The sequence below is a fragment of the Zerene cesonia genome, unplaced genomic scaffold (assembly GCF_012273895.1).
Source record: "Zerene cesonia ecotype Mississippi unplaced genomic scaffold, Zerene_cesonia_1.1 Zces_u004, whole genome shotgun sequence".
Taxonomy (NCBI): domain Eukaryota; kingdom Metazoa; phylum Arthropoda; class Insecta; order Lepidoptera; family Pieridae; genus Zerene; species Zerene cesonia.
The window spans coordinates 2,668,721-2,690,044 of record NW_024045134.1 but is presented as its reverse complement, the minus strand read 5'-3'; the positions used below and the strand labels follow the sequence as shown (position 1 = coordinate 2,690,044).

The following is a 21,324-nucleotide window of genomic DNA, read 5'->3' as shown; positions in this document are numbered from 1 at the left end:
TAAGAATAATAAATTAATATGTAGTAAAATTTGCATTGAAATTTGAAATTTTATATGAAATAAATAGTTATAGCAAAAGTGGAGACATTATGTCGCAAGCGTTCATCATTTTCTTAGTATCAACGTGTACATGTATATTTCTGCTAGCATCTGTACTGATCAGGAGACAGTGTTAAATAAAACGCAAAATAAATTGTTAATCTTTTATTTCTATCATATAAATTAATAACAATGGTCAATTAAATAAAGGCGATTACATCAAGCGTCTAATAATTATGTCAGATAAATATTTAATGTTAATAAAATAAATCGTAGAAAAAATGGCGGATGCGACTATCTTATGTGTCGTAATAAGTTATGAAGATCCAGCCACAGTTCACAACTATGACCTAAACAACTGAACGTTAGTCTTAAGGGCTAATATAAAAAAAATCACATACATCTTGAGATTTATTACAATAAATAGGAGGACTGTCGATGCTGCGAATCGGAAACGCCGTCCCGAAATGGTGGCGCGGCGTTTCCGTTTTGCAGCAAAGAAATAAACGAGACAGCGCTTGGAGAAATGGCGTTCTGGGCGGACGCTCACGGATAAACAGTTAACAAACAAACTACAAACAATCTGACAAACAAAAACAATCAACAACAACCGCTCTTTGGACTCTGCTTACCGATAACAAATTTTGTGACATTCGACTAACCACGCCTCGAGCGCGCGGACGTAACTAGCTATTTTATAAACCCTCACCATTACAAGTATCAACACCGTTCAGACTACTAAATATAAGTGACATAAATATGAAACGCAATCCATATATAACTTAGCTCTAAATTTAATCAAAAAGCAGTTAATTCCACAGCTGAACAGTGTTGATACTTTCTACAAAGTGGTGGACACACGACACCACGTGATCTATGTTAAATAGCGAGTTCGCCGTCCGACGCTAGTTTTACCACAATCTGCACAAAGCTACTGAACTCTGCTATTGGTAGATTATATTGACAATCCACCAATAGCAACGAGCTGACGGAGTGGCATTGTGCGGTGGAACTACTGCTCGTCTTTGAAGCGGCGGTAGATGGACTGCACGTAGGTGAAGACGCACTTCCAGTCGGGTTTGCGCATCGCCACCATGTCGTCCACGTCCAGTAGGGGGTAGATGCCCGCCTTCTCACTGAGGATATTCAACGTGTTTTATATTAAACAATTGTACGTAGATTCAATAATAGACTTTTGGAACCTAACTTAGAAGCGTGTCTTAATAGCATATGATGGGAAATAAAAAATAAAACTGTTACTTGAATCGTTTGTGATTTACTACTGTTTATTACGCTGTTAAAAATCATTAAGTTTTTACCAATTTGAGGTAATAGTGAGATCCCATGTCCCGTAGTGGGGTATAGGACGGATGATACATATCTGTTTCCTGACCGATTTTCTTAATAGACAAGTAGGTAACCAGCATTCTGTGCCCTACCAGATCGAGGACATTTTTTTTGTCAGTTCCCATCGGGAATCGAACCCAGGATCCTTCGGTTCTACGTTCACGCGTTAACCACTGTACCAAGAAGGCGGTCAAAAATCTAGCGGTCAGAAGTCTCAACTGATCGATCAAACTTTCTATGGGACTCACTCAGCAACTTTGAAGGCGAGCGTGAAATTGTGGCGTCGCTTCTCCGGCGTCAGCGTGGAGTAGTCGAAGGCGTCCGGCAGGAAGTGGTGCACCAGCGCGCAGAACGCCAGCCCGTCCGCCCAGCTCGTCGAGAAGTTCTCCAGTTTCACATTCTGGTGGTGATGAAGCGTGTTAGTGGGTGCGAGTGGGTCCGATTATGGGCTTATTGGATAAACGGAAAATCATGATCCGAGAACTGAGCGTATTTTAAATTTTTCTTAGGGATGATAAGTGTATGGATACTGAATGGTTTTTCGTCCCATACAAATTTTTAAAATTATGCGAATTGGTGAAAGTGAACATTTGTTACGTATTTGTATATTTATCATTTCATATTTTATCATAATTTACTAATATGCTTGTTGAAATGTTTTAATATTTAGGTACAGAAGAAAAATTTAAATTCTATCCGGTTTTTCGTTTATCCAACAAACAAAATTGAAGAAGGTGACCGTTTCCATTTGAAATTACATAGATTGAATAATTTTTAGATTACGTACTGACAAATATTACGACGTGCATAAATGCACCAAGTCACCGAATTATCATATTTAGGAGAAGAACCAAGATTGTTGTAATTAGACAGTCCAAGTGCAATTTACATGTGAAATTTAAACACATTGCAATTGTTTTAAGGTCAACATTATAAGATATTGAAAAGGAAACATATAGTTAATGAAAGTACAAACTATACAAGATATTATTCTCGACCGAGCACGTGCTATCAGACGGGTGACACTTTTATTATTACAATTTATCGAGTAATACACACAAAATAGACAAGTATGATAGCATGTGCTCGATTTACATTCGACGATTCTGATTTGTAATTTCACTCATCAACAATTGAATTTTTTACAATTTAAATCACTTCTTCAAAACAACACACAGTCATGCAAAACACCATTTGTCTCATACCTACCTCGGTGTTCTCGGGTTTATTAAAACCATGCGGTCAGTTAGTTATTTTCATTTTAAAACTGTCACACTATCCGCGTTTAATATGGATCCTGTTTATGTGCGGTTTAATGAGTGTTTAAGTTAACCAAAGTAATATAATTTGGTAATACATGATGATACAATTATAATATACATATATACAGAAGTAGTAAGCGAACGTATAAGCGTGTATGATCGGCTGTGAGCTTCGAGTTACGTGCGTGTGTCCGCATGCGTCGCGTGTGCGTCGAGCGCTCCGACCGCCCGCTCCGCCCCTTGTTAGCGTCATGTCCACGAGCGACAGAATTGCGACCTTCTAACGTCTTGCATACTTGCATAGGGCTACTTGCCTCGAATCAATATTAAACCAGGGATTAAAACACCAATCACGATATGTACATTTGAAAATATTAGTCATCCTTTTTCAGACGCTTATAACTCAAATTAGAACAACTGCACCGTAATTTCAAGCAAATACAACACAAGTAAAGCCTACCGATCGTCACAATTCATATGTAAAGTCAGTGGACACCGCCCTCAGTCAGCGACTATCCCGATCGCTCCCATGGACATGACCGACGTACCGCCACGTTCGTTAGAATATACAGCGAGTGCAACGCTCGAACGTCCCCATTAAACAAGCGAGACAGGTTATCACCGCGGGATAAGGGCGGTAGCGGAGTTAGAGTACCTCGTAGTCCCGGGTCTTGTCGCGACACCACTGCAGCAAGCGTTCTTTAATAGTGACGGCGCTGAGTTGCAGCGCGGGGTCGGTGAACTTGAAGTAAGGCTGCGACGGAGAGCCCGGGCTCTGCGGTGTCTTGGGCGAGCTACAACCGGCGAAGGTTAGTCGCGATTAGTCGCACGTCAGTCGTGCGTTGTGCACGCGGCATTAGTCGTGCGCTCGCTGTGTCGCGGTTGGGCAGAACTAGGTGTAGGCGTCACAATGTATTTTGTAAATGTGATTCCTTTATGAAAGTACGTTTGGCAATGTTGGTCTAAGGATCCGAGGATAATGTGTAATGAAAGTATCTATAATGAATGTATTAAAGCCTAATTAAGAAGTATTGTCTGTATAAAATAATAATTGTGATCATGTTTAAAATATTCCAAGTGATAAGTGATAATTTCATGTTATATCTATAGCAATATTGCCTAGTTCCACCCAAGATGTGCAGGAATGGGTAGCGAACGATGCCAGGTTATTTACAATAATGATATGTGCTGTTTTGCTCGTTATGGGTAATTTTCAATTTAATTCTAGAATATGTCTATATATTCTAATGTCAATGAAAATGTGACGACCTACGGAGCGAGTATGGATCATAATTCGATAAGATAGCGGCAATCGATTTAAATTGTGTAAGAGTGAATTAAATAGTTATTTAATTATTTCTGCCTTTTAATCCTGTGTATAATGTGAAAATAATTGATACGGATTTAACAGTATGGCGCTAAGCATCACTCCGCAAGCTTTGACGAAGTCCTAAAAGCCACTACTGTTTTGTTATTCGATAAAATAATATATAATTACTTGTATTCCTCATCCGTTTCCACAGATATTGCTGCCAAAATAAATAAATGTTGCATTAAATAGTGAAGGAAGAAATATATAGATATTTTGTGGATGAGTGATATGGTATTGTATGTTTTAATGGGTCTCCAGATAACTTTTTAATGACATTGTCAATACAATTGCTAGAACTGTGCCGTTAACGAGATTTCTTCTGAAGACTAAAATCCTGCTCGTAGCAAAATCAAGTTGTCTTCGAATCCTGCTCAATAGAAATTAGAGATGTTTAATTCTAAGCTTAACTATAGGTATTATACTTACTTGGGACTGTTAGTGGAATTTTGTTTTTCAAGCTGGCGGAACTTAGCAAAAGGTGAGACGGGTTTCGGCGCCGGCCTGCTCATGCTCTCTACAACTGTACACGTGTATGTAGTTTAGTAATCACTCGAAAACCTTTAGTTACATTTCGAACAATCTCTGGGAACACATATATTGGCTATGTACATGTTTACTTTGTGAATGTTGTAGTTATTAACAAATCGTATTTATTCTTAGAACTATAGGCAATTTTTCATAAGAGTTATTGTATTATAACAGAAGTTTATTTTACGTTTGCTCCATTTTATGCATTTCATTGTTATTTAAAAATTTGCTAATCTAATAATATTTATATATTATAGTAACTTTGTTATAGAATATTAGTGTTTTATATGATCAGGTACCTTTAGTATTTTTGATAGTGGTGCTGCTAACAGTCTTCTCAGACGAGTTCCTCCTAACGCTCGATGTCACAGTGGTTATTTCTTCTTCCTCTGCAAATGATATAGCAATTTGAAACACTCTTCGTCAAATGAAATCAAACCAAATCAAATCAAATAGAAACACTAAACTGAACACGGAAAACAGCAGCCAAGACATTACAATGATTCTTAAAGCTATTAGTGAAAACACTGTTACGGGGCGCGGTGAAAATGAGAAACGTTACAATGTACAACGAGGGTATGCCTCGAGCGCGGGCGGGGGATGGCGGGGTGGGGGCGATGGGGCGGGGGAGAGGTGTCCAGTGCATGCGGACGCGACACAAGCACAGACCCACACACACACGACTCACGCGCGTCTCGCCTCCTGCTAGTGGAATGTCTACGCCAGCGCCGACACGAGGTCTTCGAACGCGTCGTCAGCGTTGCTCTCGTCTAGGAACTGCAGTTCAGAGACGGTGGGCATCGTTTTGCTGCGGCCCAATGCAAACTGCACTTGCGCGCGCGCCGGCCGGGCGCGGACCTGCTGCAAGCGATTCGGCGACGTTTGACCCGAAAAATACGCTTCTACTGTCTTTTTCTTCTCCAACACCTCCTCCTGCGCTATGCCGCCTTCGAAGAGTTTTGGCACGGCCAACAAATGCATAGATTTCGTTCGGGCGACTACTTTTCGTGGTGATGCGGCTTTGGGGGCTTCTATTCTGTGCCAGGAGCCGGAGCGGGTGAGGGCTGAACCTGGACTGGAACCCCTGCTAGCGGGCGATTCACTGGAGAATATGGATTCCCGGGATGCAGCGAGAGCAGGACTGCGAGATCCACTCAAACGGTTCCCGTCATCATATATGTGCGTACGGGTCGGGGAAATAGCGTGCGAGGGGGACAGCCCGGGAGCGGGGGGCGGGGCCAGCCGTACCTGATTGCGGGCATTTTCCCGTTTCTTCTTTTCTATCTGCGAGATCACATCATGTTTAGGAGATGATAGTTTATCGAGAACTCCGCGAAGGCTATCTGCTGCCCCGCGCGTTCGCACACCTGCTGTGATGGTCGCGGAGCCACGGACTGGCCCACGCATTACTTTAGTTACCACGCTGTCATGTTCTGTGGCTGCCCCATCATCACCATTGAGTCTCACATCGCCGTTCTGGTACACAGGGTTGGATTTTGTTTTTATGGGGCTAACGGGTGTTATACGGGTCGTTGGTGATGTTAAATAATTAGGAGGATTGTTTTCGTTGATTACTACATCTGGTAAATAATCTACTTTATGTGCTTTAGCTTTCTCAATGTCTGGAGTTTGCTGTAAAGGTATAAATGAAGAGGCAGAATGGGGAGGGGTATAATCAACTATTGTGTAGGGAGCCTGCGTGGGCGGCGCTGGAGGCTTGTGAACAGGTATTTCACGCCGTTCACTAGATGTGTCTCGACGCTTTTTCTCACGGATCTGTTTTTCATAAAACTCAATTTGTAATTGTTGCGCGTCAATTTTCGTAGGATAGACTTCTGGATTGCGATAACAATTTGTTGTATCGATCTTTTTCACTAATTGTGGCGCAGCAAGATTATTCTGGCTAGGGATTGTCTGTATCGGATAATTGTGGGAATTTTGCGCGTGAGTCGGAGGCGTGGGTGCGCGATACTCATACGTTTTCGGTGTCGTTGATTGATTAAGCTTATTTTCATATTTGGGTGTTACTCCTGATAGTTGCTTTGGCTTTTCATTATCTACCCGTTTAGAATTATCAGGATAAGTAGGGATATATGGCACGGATTGGTACATGGGTTTTCCAGGGTTTTCGACTGACGGAGAGACAGGCATAGTAGACGGAGGACTCCAAATATTCGCGGGTGCACTGGTGGGGGAAAGTATTTTCTGCGGCGGTTTAAATGCCGACATTGGAGCATGAGAAAATTGATTTACCGGTATAGGTCTTGCGACAAATGGCTTTACGATGGCAGGTTTGGTTGGCGATAATGGCACCGGAGGTTGAATTGTTTGTTGTTGTATTTGCTTCGTTGTTGGAAGTATTGAGGATCGTAATGATTCTCTGCGCTGCGATACCCATGGAGGTTTAATGATTTCAGGAGTAGATTCATTAAGGAATTTGCGCGGTCGTGACATAGATGTTTGTGATGAATCGGCGGCCTGCCAGAATCGTTTAGCAGACGACGCACTGGTACTAGAGGACCTAGTATTTTCCTCCCTTTCACGATTTTCAAAGGTATTCTTTATGTTTCCAAACCGACTGCTCCAATTAGCTGGACCTCCAACAGGATGGCGACCATTTTCCTCATTTTTCTGCATGAAGGCTAAAAATTTCTTGTCGTTTTCTGTTTGCGGTTTGAACTCCGGTACTATCGGAGCTTTGGTATTAGATTGTTCATCCGCATCATCATCGTACCGGTAACCGCCATAAGGACGTCCGATATCTATGGTATTTGCGCGTTTCATACGCAAACGTTTGCTGTTGCTATTAGATCTATGCAAGGGCTTAGAATCATCAATAGGAGGGGCTGCAAAGTTGTAAGTTGGTGGTAAGGGACGGTATACAGAGCGCCTGGGCTCTTCGACAGGCTTTTGTTGTACATTAAACTGTGGCCGGTGAATGGGTGCTCTTTTAATTGGAGCCTGCACCTCTTTTTCAATTTTCACATCAAATTTATTGGCTATAGCAGCGATACCACCTTTAGATTCTGTCTTCCAACGCTCTGTAGCTATTTTAGGTGGATCCGTCGCTGCGCTATCGGCGATTGAATGCCTGAAGAAATCTGGTCTCCGTTGCGTGGGAGCGCGCCTTTCTACTACTTGTGCATCTCTGTTCACTTTTGGTGTAGGCTCGTAACTTACACTGTGAGTAATTGGGAGCGGTTTCTTTCTAGATTCAATAGCATCGTGGTAACTGACCTGGTCATCGACGCTCTGTTTTCTCTCTGGGGTGTTTGATTCAATACTTGGCGCACTCGACGGAGCTGAAGATGTCGGAGTCTTAACCGGTTCAGGGAGCAATGTATCTCTATCGACCATGCGTCTAGCTTCTTCTAGTTCCTCTCTGGTGACGCCGACAGTGTGCCGCGCTGTGCGGCTCCTGCGTCGCGTTTTGCGTTTGCATCCGTCGAGTCTGTCTGCTGCGTCCAATGCATCTTCTAGTCGATCAGCAAGCGCGAGCAGGGCTCTAGCTTGAGGATGGTCCGCTGGTGGTGCGAGTGCAAGACGTAGACGCTGCAAGGAGCGTCGTACATCAGCCACAACGTCATGAGACGCTGTACCGAGACCGGCAAGTAGTTTCTCTCCTCCGCCTTGCAGAAGGCCCTGTAGGAGTGGCAGTAGTAGAGACTCACCGCGTTCTCCAGATTGTTGCTGATCTTCCGTATCGACTGACTCGACAGTCTCTCCGGCGGCAGCCAGTGCTTCTGTTACCGCGCTCGCACATGCTGTAAAGATAATCAAGGAAATTTCAATACTTTTGAATAAGTACGACGCAAGAAAAGAAAGAAATCAGGTTATTTTACTTTTAGTATTTGATGTCAAGACGGTATAACAATGTTTTAATCATAGTTATGTCACAATAGAAGAGATGCCATTGAGACACTATCGTGGTACAGGGTACATCACACCATTTAGGACACACATACCTTCTTGTTCCGCCATGAGTGCACGGATGCGCGCGCGCAAGCGACGCCGTACCTCGTAGTCAGTACACTCGTCTAACTGTAAATACAATCAAAAAATTTAAAAGTTATCTATTCAGATAAATCTGATAATTCAACTTATAATAAGGCAAATATATTCTAAATTGACTTGTATACATATAAATAAAAACTTAGGTTCCGAGCTTTAACATTTTTTATCCTGAATGTTATCAGAAAGTTAGCATAACAGACTAGCTTAAGCTCGCAACTTCACTCGTCTCGTACCTGGAAAAATAAGCACGTGTTTTAAGATAAACTTCCATCGAGGCAGAGTTTATGTGGGATAATGTTATATAACAGTCCGTTCAACTTGACACAGTAACTAAGGTTTATTTTAAAAAATGATCGCGTTTCCAATAGTACTAGGACACTAACAAAAATCTTTTCATAGGAAACAAGCAAGCGTAACCGTCAAAAGCAAAATATTTCGCGGCAATTAACGCGCTGCAGCCCGCGCCGGAAGAAGTCGCAGTACCATCGCGGCTATTTCACAATTACCCGTATTTGCATGTATAATGAGCACGATTATTGTACGGAACACCAGTGGCCACTTTCTATTGTTGATACGCGTTTTCGTGTTATGATAATATTGACGTGATTTTATGGGCAACTACAGAGTTTTATGCTGGCTTGTCTCTGTAGAAACTTTCAAAGTGATGGCAAATGGTAAAACGATGACGACGATTGAAGTGTATTTGAGATGTATGACGATTCATAGTGCTGCTAGATGAAGTTTAATTAAATAAATAAATGTTAGAGTTTGAGTTTGACTACATATTTATCAACATTATATCCTCATTATTCAATATCGCTTATGTTTCGTTGCGTTTCATTTAATGTTTTTTTTTAAAGATTTAAATAACGAAATCTTTTAATGTAAATCTTCCATGACACAATTTTAATTAACATTTTCAGAATTTTTTTAAAAGAATAGACAAAAAATTATCACGAGGCGGTATTCCAGCGTTCAGTACTCACGAGTTTGCGCAGTACCCGCTCGTCCCAGCACTGCTCAATGTCAATCTCATCCACCTGGCGACTGCTGGACAGCTTGCTACCGCTGTTCTGGGTGTGGACAGTCTCCTGAAAGATTTCAAATGTTGTTAGCTATAACCCATATAATTTCGGATTTCAATTTGCGAGACATATAATCAGAAGTTACTTATTATAAAGCACCTATCAAAAATCAGTATTCGGAATGGAGTAACTCCCGTAATTCAGATTGAATTGAAGCTTAAATATCATAAATTTATGATCTATATTCTAGGAACATTTTTAACCGGTCGCATCTGCAGCATTGAAATTAAAACATTGCAACGGCGCCTCCGCACATCGTGAGGTCGTCCTCCAAGGCAGGCATATTTTTATCCACTGGATTCGTAGAAAAAATATATAATGAGATTTTAACGAGCTGACAGTTGACCGCTTTCATCTGCGCTTGACCTTACAGTTGGGGAACACGAGGTTATAATTGTATGAGAAATGTTATGTTATACTAAGTGTTGTTCATTTTTAATTGAAGATATTAATGTAATTTTATAAGCATGTTTATGTTCCTTTAGTGGTAATGTGAACTATGTAGATAACTTTATTTACAGTATAGTTATGTTTAATAAATCACAAACACTTGTGTTAAAATAAAACTGAATGCGCTTTAAATTACACAAATCAATGTACAGTAGAAAAAACGTATACAGTTAATCAATATTTGTAACCAATATTTGTTATGGCTATGAATTTATAAACATTTTCAGTGCTTTTTTCCTTGCCTTGAATAACAAGCCTCACATAAGATAATTAAAAACTTAAAACATATATCTAAAGATACGTTTAACCGAAAAAATGTCGGTACGAACCGAAAGCATATTCATTTCAGCATTTCTTCAGTGTAGGCGGTGGCGTCAACAGTAATAAATACTCAGACCTTGGGGCGGTCACTACGAAGCTTGTAAAACTTTTAGATATACAAACTTTTTAAACACTGCTATTCGATTTCATAATCACGTAAGTGGATTATAGTTCAAAATCTTTTGGCACAAGTCGCCATGTACCAGCGATATGTGTCTAAATAATTTTGAATTCGTCTTTTTTTCTGAAGCTAGTTTAAAATCAGTAATGAGAACACTAGTCTGCCGTTTTTGCATGAGATTTACATGTAATTTTGTTATTTATTCCATGTAAAACAATGCAATTCAAATTTGTGCCGGATCCCAGGCTTATCCTTCCCAGTCCTATTTATTTCGCTTTCCCACATCTTTTAAAGTCGGCATTTCATTTGCAAAGACGTAAGGCCTCTGCAAATGTTTATGTGCGTTGGTAGCGCTTACCTACAAGCTCCTTTTCTGAATATGACATAAAAAAATGCATCCAAAAAAAATTGAAAGTAAAGAAGACAATTTCTTTAAAAAAGCAATGCAGACGTTACAAATTTTCATTCAATATTATTAGGACCTCGATACAATCTCTGTATTTTTTTTTTTAAGTTTAAATGAGGATGACAATTAATATTATGTTTCTTTTTTATTATTTGTGTCGACAGTGAGGAAGAATAATAAGACGGTAATTAATCAATGTTTTGTTTTTGTTAAATGTTTTAATAGATGTCCAGACGCGGAGGACATGAAGTTATATTTGGATGTTTTAACGATAAATGTGGCGTTTTATCCGAAAGACAGTGTTGTTTTATTAAACTCGAGCGAAGGGCGCATCTAATTTAGAATCATGGAAATATTTCTATATCCCTTAGTAATTTTTTAAGCAGTACATTATTTTGGTAAGGTTTGAATCAGCAGATCTCTTTACATTTAATTGAAATTTATTAATTTAACAAAGCCAACGTTTTTCCAGTAACAACTAAATTGTATATCTCTAGTTTAAACCAAGAAAAAGTTAGCTTAGTTAGTTAGCTTGCTTTTTAGAGTATCTTCGATTTTCCTGTATTCTTTCCAATAATCGTAATTTAAGCCTCATCAAACATAGCAGCATTTATATCCAGTGTGAACTGAATACAGTTATACCGGATAAGATTTCTGCAGAAGATCACTGGGGCAAATTTTTGGCAGGTCACTGCGCCACCGCCTAGGTATTTTTAGACTATAATGGGCTAGGGTTAGATCATCGTCCGGAGTGTAATGCTGCTGACAGATTCATTGTAAACTATGTTGACGGAAACTGACCTGCTTTGATTGCTAGAAGCGGGTTAGATATCGAAGTTTTCGAAAGGTCGAATCTGGGATACTGGGATGCGATGTCATGCTGATTTTTTTTATGACATAGCAAGCACGGGAGCAGGTGGGCCTCTTGATGTTAAGTGCTCACCACAGCCCATAATCACTTGCAACACTAGAGGTATTACAAGTGCATAGCCGGCCTTTCAGGGACATCGCTCTTTTCTTGAAGGCCCCAATGTCGTAATTGTTCGAGAACATTATAACTGGTAAATCGTTCTAAAGCTTCACCGTACGCGGAAAGAAGTTGCGGGTGAAGCGTACGGTGGTGGACCGCCAACCATCCAGATGGTGCGGATGGAATTGGTTTTTACGGCGGATGGTCCGATGTTGGAAGTGTGTGATGATATAGTTTTTGTAGTTTATGGCCATGTTTCTTCAATTTTGTGAATGAGACTGAGTGCTGGTAACTAGAGGGTTCAGATAGTTCATATGGGTGTAAAATCGACTATTAATATTAATGTGATTATATATATCGAAAGTATAAAGTTCATAAGTTTATTCGTTTCTTTGTACGCGTTATCTCTCAGGAACAACTGGGTCCTTTTTTTTGTAGTAAACTCTATATTCTATTTAGGATTCATATATTTTCCTTTAAAATTTTAATTGGAATAATTAACAAAAATAAGAGTTTAAGAAAATCACTAATGTGTTTTTTTTTTACAAACATCAGTACGGTAGGAGTAATTAAATGGTGTTTGCGGAAAATACAGGTGATCACAATAATTAATACATTTGGCGTAAGGCCAGGTAGGTCGTGTATTAAGTCCTATCAATAGACCTTTTTCGACCTATAATTTATTAACCGTGTTACGTAAGGGGACTGTCCCAATTTCAAGGATTAATTAACTTTAGCTTTATTTATTTTAATTTAGGATTGGGATAGTAGTAAATCACGTAACATGTGTTTGTTTTTAAGCAAGTATTCTAATTACTAACAATCATAGAAAAACGTGGAGCTTTTGCGATAAAACGCAATTTATAAATCAGTAGCTGCACGCCCCGGCTCCGCCCGGGTTGTCATTTATCGTAATTAAAATTATTTAAAACTGTCCTATCTCTCAAGTTGGATCGAACTGCACATGGTGTGCGAATTTTATTATAATCGGTTAAGTGGTTTAGGAGTCCACTGAGAACAAACATTGTGACACGAGATTTATATATATTAAGATTTTTAAACTAGTATAGTCACGAGGTGTAAAGGATTCGAAGGTTAACAATGAATACAATAATTTAAAATCCAATAATATATCGAACGTTCTGTATACAAACTACTAAAATGTTGTATTTTTTTGTGTTTGATTTTACGCAAGTATTATACATTTAGAAATTAAAGATTTTTTAACGGACTTTAAACGCGATTTATACCAAAATGTTATTTGCCGTTTCATAAATTGATTGATAATGAATTAAGCATATTTTGAAAATGTTTAGCAAATGCTTTGCTTTTTGCAACCAACGTTGCAAAAATGAAGCAGATTTTCAAGTCAAGTCCTTTGGCCTTTCAACCGATTAACTTGATACTTTTTGTGTCTGATAGTTGATTTGTTGTCATTTGGTCTCATTTTAGAATTTCGAGTGGTACCTCCCTCAGGGACGTCGGTGACCATTTTTGTAGAGAAGAATTAGACTAGAGACGAATATAATCACAAATAAATAGGTTAGAATAATGGTAAATGTGTTTAATCATATCACATGTGTGTCAAACAGTTTCTTGTATGTGTTTAATACGGAAAAACGAGAGGCGTGACGGGTGTGCACGCGACGACAACACGCCACGGTCGCGGCTGGCTGATGATCTAGGTGATCTAGGTGATCTTGTGTTTGTAATGAGATAAAATTGTTTTGTAATTAAACACTAAGGCAGTATTTATATAATTATTTGTAAAGGAAGGAGAAGCAGGTGAGAATATATTGATTTCACGAAAATTAAGCTCGAATAATTGTTTACTCAACTAGCCTTTTATTTAGGAGCGTTAAAACAAAATCTATACTAGTAAGAAGAGTTTGTTTGTTTACTTGCGCTTATCTCTCGAACTTCGGTGTCGATTTGGATAAAATTTTGTGGAGATAGTTTCAGACCTGAGAAAGTCTATATCCATGTAACCATCATGATGTAGGCATAAGTTAAAAAAGGATTTACTTAATTCTATCCCTCAGATGATAAAAATTGGGAATATAAGTTTGTATCCCGAAAATGTTTATTGACCACGAAAATTGAGTTATCCACTAAGCAACTATAAATCGAGATATCTAGAAGCTCTCAATAAATAATCATCTTAAAAATGTTCTCAGTGTAATGTGTGAGATAAAATGTTCCATCTTTACACACTAAACATTACGCAACGCACTAACAGTACTAAAACACTAAAGAAATCCATCAGAGCTCGTCAAATGGACACGGCCGTCTATTTCGAGTACACGCGTCGTGTTTACAGACGTACATCATCGGCTTTCTCCTGCATTTGGAATGACACTGACAATGCATTCATCTTAATGAATTATTTAATGTTTACAATTTAATAAACGGTTCCTCACACAGGCTTTAACTGGATAAACACAGCTTAAAACGAAAGAAAATATTTGTCTTGCATCATTTGGGAATAGTAGATTCAGTCAGTTCTCTATGGGTGATATTAGTATAGATTGATTGAGGATATCCAAAACAGTACTGATTTTCAGTGACACACTGGTTACTTAACTGGTTGATTAAGTGTTTAAACATTTATTTATTCCATTATACATCTTAACTATATCTTACAATCGTCATAACATTTTTTTCATTTACCATCGGTTCGGAAAGCAGTTTCTACAGAGAAGAGCGGGCAAGAAACTCTGTAGCTGCTCTTCCCAATTATGTAAATTTTACATTAGATACAAAAAACTTCCCTCAACATGTATATACATATATCAGTCCCACGGGGTGAAACCATTCCTGGCACGCGCTTGGCACCCCTCCAACCTATATTTACTACCAACATCATTGTTTATAACTCAATATTCAGTGTTAAATTAATGTCTGCTAGTTTTTTATTCAATGACGCGTAAAACGGTTAAGATTGAAATGTTCTGTGGAACTATTTTAATGTTCGAACGTCGCTTATATTTGTTTTGTTAGTTTTTTTGTATATTTGTTTGTATGGCGGATAATATAAATTTAAAGGCATATATTAACTTAATATCATAACTACTGCCTAACCATTTGATTGAACGTTCATATTGAACCAAATTGAAATATTTATACGGTATAAAAAATCTATTATAAATCATCTTCGAAAACCCTTTTACATCTCTTGTAGAATATTTTAAAACTCCAATACAATTTCTACTTCCGTCCGCTATTTAACATTAGTGTAAATCCTATTTTTAGTAGCTGTTTATAGTAATTCTCTTTAACTTTTAAAATATCAACAATACTAAATACAATTTCGATTTAGTACTCCAACAGCTTCCGGATCTGATCGAGATAGTACTCAGTGTTACAGCACCGCACAGGTACTGATGGCCTACTTTGCTATATCGGGATCGTTTGCTAATTATAAGTGGAGTGAACGCTCGGTTTTGTCTTACAATATATTGATTACAATGTAAGTTTTGAGAGTCGAAGTCGAGCGCGCTTAGGCCCCCCAAAAAAGTTCGTGGTCAAATAATAACATGCTACTGTGTTTTGTTTAGTGAGTGGACCCGGAGGTCCGTATCCTTTTCCTTTCCCTTCTTAGTCCATTCCTTTATTCCCAACTTCGAACCTTTAATATACTTGTCCCCTTGAGAGAGGGGAAAGAGCGCATTTGCAGTGGCTCCTCTGAAAATGTTCATGGGCGGTGATGATCTCTTAACATCAGGTGAACCACCAGCTCAGTTGCTTGCTGTTACATAAAAAATAGTTTACATCTGCACTAATATTGCAAAGCTGAAGAGTTTGTTTCATTCAAAGGGATAATTCCAGGAAAATTTAATTGTAAATGCTTATGTTGGATAGTCTATTTATCGAAAAGGCTATTCATAACATCTCGCTATGAACAATAAGAAGAAAAGCTGTTGTAAGATCGCTTTTTGAGAACTAGAGAATAATTTTCGGGCATCATTATATTTTGCTATTTATATGTCATTAAACGAGCAACAGTTTCATGCCGGCACTTTTAGAAACTGCTCAGCGGTGGTCAACAATGTTTTATGTACTTTGACGATTCAAAAACGTTTCTTATATAAATCTAACTAGCTGTGACCCGCGGTTGAAACCGCGTAAGTCCGTATCCCGTAGGAATATCGGTATAAAAAGTGCCTATGTGTTATTTAAGTTGTCCAGCTATCTACGAAGCAAAATAGTATTATTATTCACCAATAGATGTCAGGAAAAAAAAAACACGAATATGACATTTTCTAAAAAAATTCCTAGCTAGATCGATTTATCGCCCCCGAAACCCCCTATATACTAAATTTCATGAAAATCGTTGGAGCCGATTCCGAGATTCCAATTGCTCGTTTAAAGGTATAAGATATATCACAATGTTAACATTAAAAATATGTGTAGAATGTGTGACACAGTACAAGGCACAGAAATCGAAATAAACAGATACCATACTTGTTTATATAGAGTTCTGTGGTACAAGGTATTGTAGCGTTTAACTGCATTTTGGCCTACCACTTACAGCATGCGCCAAAGAAGGACAACTTGAGGAATATTTTATTTTTTGTGTGCCTTACTGTATCGTTTTCGTTAATTAATGAAAATCGGAGGGAGAAAGTTATACAGACTTTTACTTTTAAATATTGGTATTATGAATTTATTTAAGTGTTTTTAACAAGTCTAAGAAGACTTCATTATACAAGAGTAAGTTTTATGATTGCAATATAAGCTACCGTGAATTATTTCTATAAACAACTAGCAAACCCCGCGAACTCCGTTTCGCCACCAGATGGCTTCGTTTTTCCCGCTTTTCTGTTAAAATTTTTCCTGAATTTTCTTTGCTATAAACCTCACGACGCCCAAGACCTTTGCAACGAATGTAAAACCGTGAAAATCGGTTCCTGCGTTCTGGAGATATAGCGTCAGGAAGGAAAACCCGACTTATTTTTATATAGTAGACAAAGAATACCGTATAACATATTCCCTATATATTCAAATGCTAGAGGTATGATAAAAAAGTTTCCGATGCAGAAAAGTGTTTTACTAACATTAAGTGGGTTTTCTCCCTCGATCTTGGTTTGGTGGATTGGTGTTTAAAACGTAATTACAACATAATTTGCATTGTATTGTTTTTTTGTATAATGGAAAGCAATTTACACAGTTTATGGCACATTAGCTACGCACCGCGGTTTCACCCGCGTAAGTCCGTATCCCGGAGGAATATCGTGATAAAAAGTTGTCTATATGTCATTCCAGTTGTCCTACGTACCAAATTTTATTGCCAATTGCAATGAAAGTTCAGTAGTATTTGCGTGAAAGAGTAACAAACACACACACATCATTACAAACTTTCGCACTTATTAGTAGGATAGGATTTTTGTTGAGAAATGAATGTCAATCATCAACTATTAACGTTAAATTAAGATGAGGTAAAAACCGACAGACATTACAAGCTTGAACTGATAATTTCACCAATACAAACAGCTGTAACGCGTAAGGGAAAGCAGCTCACGCGCTCATAAAATTGCGATAAACGACAACTTTTATCTTTTTGAAATTTTTTTAAAGACATGCTAATTATTTTTTAAAAAAATATACATACGTGTCGCGTAAGTTAACAGTTCTTGTCCATTCTAAAAGTCATGTAATCATAATATGATAAATCTATTATATGGTTTTATTAATATAAAAATGTCACCTGAAATACGTTCAAAGTCGGACAATTGCAGCGTTTAAAGAAATTTTTAAAATGGTTGCTAAATACAATACAGTGAGTTTATGTATATAAATATATAACATACAGACGAGTGCTTAAATATGATAGATTAAGGAAAAACGTGAATAGTTTGAAGGGATATTACAATGTCATACGTTGCAACTCCATTTGTGTCGCGTCACAGTCCGGCAGGCGGCATTGTGACGGACCATCAAAACACAATAAACACACAATGAAATTACGGAATGCTTTGTTGAGAAAACGAGGAATAACTATGGTTAAAATGAATTTTTCTAGCGTAAATTTTGGGTTTCTAGTTTGTGCTAACATAGAATGATTGATTTAAATGAAAATATGTTGAAAGAACGAAAAAAATATGTAGACAATGAATATTTGTCATGAAGAGGTTAGTTATTAAAAAACCTGGCATTCTTTCGTTAGCCGCCATTTTTAAATTAATTTATTTCGAAGGTTCCGTTGTAAATAGAATTAAATATCAGTTCAAGATATCCTACTAATATTATAAATGCGAAAGTTTGTATAGGTGTGTGTGTCTTTGTTACTCTTTCACGCAAAAACTACTGAACCGATTGCAATGAAATTTGGTATTTACATAGCTGGACACCTGGAATAACATATAGGCAACATTTTATCCCGATATTCATACGGGATTTGCGCAGGTGAAACTGCGGGGCGCAGCTATTATTATAATATTTTAATAATAATTTAAGAGTCAAGATCTTTATTCAAAATTAAATATTGACGTAGGAGCTTTTTTACCATAAAAAACATGATAAAGAATAGTAGCTTAAACTTAAATAAGTAAATGAAAATATTTAAAAAAGTTGAAATCGAAACTGTGATCTAACTAAAGAACAGCACTAAGCGTAAGTCTAAAAGGCGTTTAACTGTAAGTTAAAGCGAGTGCTAAAAAGCGGAGTCGTTTTATGGCGGAAATGATGCGGTTAACTCCAATATAGATTTTATGTTTGCGTTCAGAATTTATTTTTTGCACTCGATGGGAACGGATAAATAGAAATATTCATAGCTATCGCAACAGAAAAGAATTTCGTTCAAGATGTAACAATTTCTCCTATCGTGCAGTTAGAAACGTTTAGAATTTATGAATTTATAATTCTTGTATGTCTATTGGTTAATCAGAAAAAAAATTCTGAAAAAAGGCGGTAAATTTTAAGAACAAAATTTTAAAATACATTCGTATATTCTGATCCTTAAAGACACGTAATGAAGACTTGAAATACACACTTAATTTTATTCAATCCCTACTAATATTATAAATGCGAAAGTAACTCTGTCTGTCTGTCTGTCTGTTACGCTTTCACGCCTAAACCACTGTACCGATTTTCACAAAATTTGGTATGAAGATAGAACTGAACTTGGGAAAGGACATAGGATACTTTTTATCGCGAAAAAAGGGTAGAAAGGGTTGAAAGAGGGGATGAAAGTTTGTATGAAAGTTCGTTATTGTCAAACCGATTTTGATGAAACTTGGTATGAAGATGGAGCTAAACGTGGGAAAGAACAAACCATAGTTTTTAATACGAAGAAAATACTCCTTACCATGTCGCGCGATATAAGCGAATTCTACGCGGGCGAAGCCGCGGGCGAAAAGCTAGTGAGATATAAAATAGGGCACGACCTATTAATTTCCGCTGGCACTAAAATTGAAGAAAGCTTTTTATTTATGAGAACGCTTTATGTGCAGCGGAGACGACTCTATATAAATTTTTGTCTTGATAATGGCTCTATAGTTTTCAGAAACGCAAAAAAAAAATCCATTTATTTAAAATAGATACAGATGCGATTTTTTTTTTTCATTAGATCTAACACCTAAATAATTATTTCGTTGATTAAAACACGTTTTCTTACCTTACAAAGATTGTTAAAACTAAGGCAATCCTTAATTTGTTTCACTGATTTCACGATATATTCCGATTATTTATATTTACAATTAATATATTTAAATTTCATAGTGCAGCGCACTGTCATGCGCGGATGTTGGGCGAAGACTGCGCGCGCACCGTTTTTTGACGTCACCGAACCAAATATAGTCTGTGGGACTTGTCAAACGATTTGGCGCCATAACGAAGTTAACCATAGAGTTCTTATGCAACGTAGCGTATTTGGTACTTAGGTCCCTCTATAGTGAGTTTCGAATTGGGTGTTATTTTTGCTAACGATTTTCAGTCTTTCCCGCGTGTCTTTAAACGGCAAAGAGATCGCGCGCGCCGAGCTTTTTGTTTACTATTGGTGTTACAAGAAAATGCTTAAAATTCCTCCATTTCACGGAATTTTGTTTCCGTATAAAAATGTGACATTTTTTAATCTTTTCGCGTGTTTATTTGTATTGTAAACGTACATAACACGTAAATTTAAAGACAGCTTAAAACCTGTTTACAATTAATGTTATTATTTAATAAGGAGTTTGTTGTCTCTTGTATCCTTTTGCCCTTTTTAGGGAAAATTAGTGCGTTATGATCAATTAAATTTAAACACACAAATTTATATTCAAAGATCTAAATTTAGAGTACTTTTAGTTATCTTCTATTGGGTGCGCTATTTTATAAATAGTTTAAATGCACTTTAAATCGCGACTAAAAACGCCTCAATCTGACACGTTCCCGCGTGTATTATTATGCCAGATGATTGTTTCCTTATATTTTACACATGTGTGTATTGCGTTGTAAGATGTCTTATTGATTTAAAATAAAACACAACTAAATTGATACGCCGCAGCCGTACGTGTACTAGACACGAAAATGTTAAGACTAATAAAAAGTCCACAAGTCTAAGCTTTAATACATTTTATATAGAATAATATATTATATTACATAGAATAATATATAACAGAAAAATGATAATTTTTAATCTTTTGACACATTCTACTATTGTTTTTTAAAACATTCATTGTAATTTGTGAAACAAAAGGTAATTTTTCAATCAGTAATTTGATGATAAAAGTTTAACTTTTTATCTAAAAGTGTCTGTATTGATTTTTAAAGTAAAATTGTAAGGACGTAGAAATATAGTATACTTATGACTCCAGTGTACCTACGTATGTTACAATATACCATGTACATTTATCTATCACCACTTATATTTTAACGATCCACACTATCATATGTTTTGTATATAATTCATATTATTTTTAATGATTAAGCTCAAAACTATTCAACTGTTTTTGAAAATAAATATAAATTCCTGAGTGAGAAAAGAGAGTGATTCCTGATTATGTTTTGTTTTCATTTAAATTTGAGCCTTACACAGCTGGGGTGAATGGTAAAAGTCATAAAGGGTAAATAAACATATAAAACGTAGTTTGCAGCGGGGTATGTGTATCACGAGTATGACTTGACAATCGCCACAACAAAGGACACGTGTGCGCACTGCGCATGCGCATGTGTAGCTGTAGGACAATAATTTCACGTCAAGCGTAATTTATTTGGGTGCTGGCATCGAGCCCGGGGTAATAGGAACTACTGGTTTCCTGCTTTCCAGCATAGACCTGGAATGTGTTGTACTCAGGTGGGTTGGAAATTTATTTTCAAGACGCAAGGTATGCAAAGATGATAATGGTAAGTACTCCATCTTATACTTAGTCTGGCCATAAATACTGTTACACTTAATTATAAAAAAATATTACATTTGAATTTCGAATCTGTC

At 37.4% G+C, this 21,324-nt stretch overlaps 1 protein-coding gene across 6 annotated transcripts in view; it reads right to left on the bottom strand.

The window, feature by feature from the left end:
• Nucleotides 1-189: 189 nt before the first annotated feature.
• The window catches only part of LOC119838677 (titin), a 68,102-nt gene continuing 46,967 nt past the window's right edge, over nt 190-21,324 (bottom strand). For 2 of the 6 annotated variants that reach the window (XM_038364747.1, XM_038364746.1), the window contains 4 exons: nt 9,549-9,653; nt 8,514-8,589; nt 5,237-8,312; nt 4,856-4,937 (listed from right to left, as the gene is read on the bottom strand). In XM_038364747.1, coding sequence (XP_038220675.1) covers nt 5,266-8,312; nt 8,514-8,589; nt 9,549-9,653 — 3,228 coding nt within the window. In that variant the 3' untranslated portion in view covers nt 4,856-4,937; nt 5,237-5,265. Of the gene's footprint in view, nt 1,176-1,634; nt 1,787-3,303; nt 3,443-4,146; nt 4,178-4,446; nt 4,541-4,847; nt 4,938-5,236; nt 8,313-8,513; nt 8,590-9,548; nt 9,654-21,324 lie in introns of those variants that run through there. The other 4 variants (XM_038364748.1, XM_038364750.1, XM_038364749.1 and 1 more) reach the window with 4 other exon arrangements.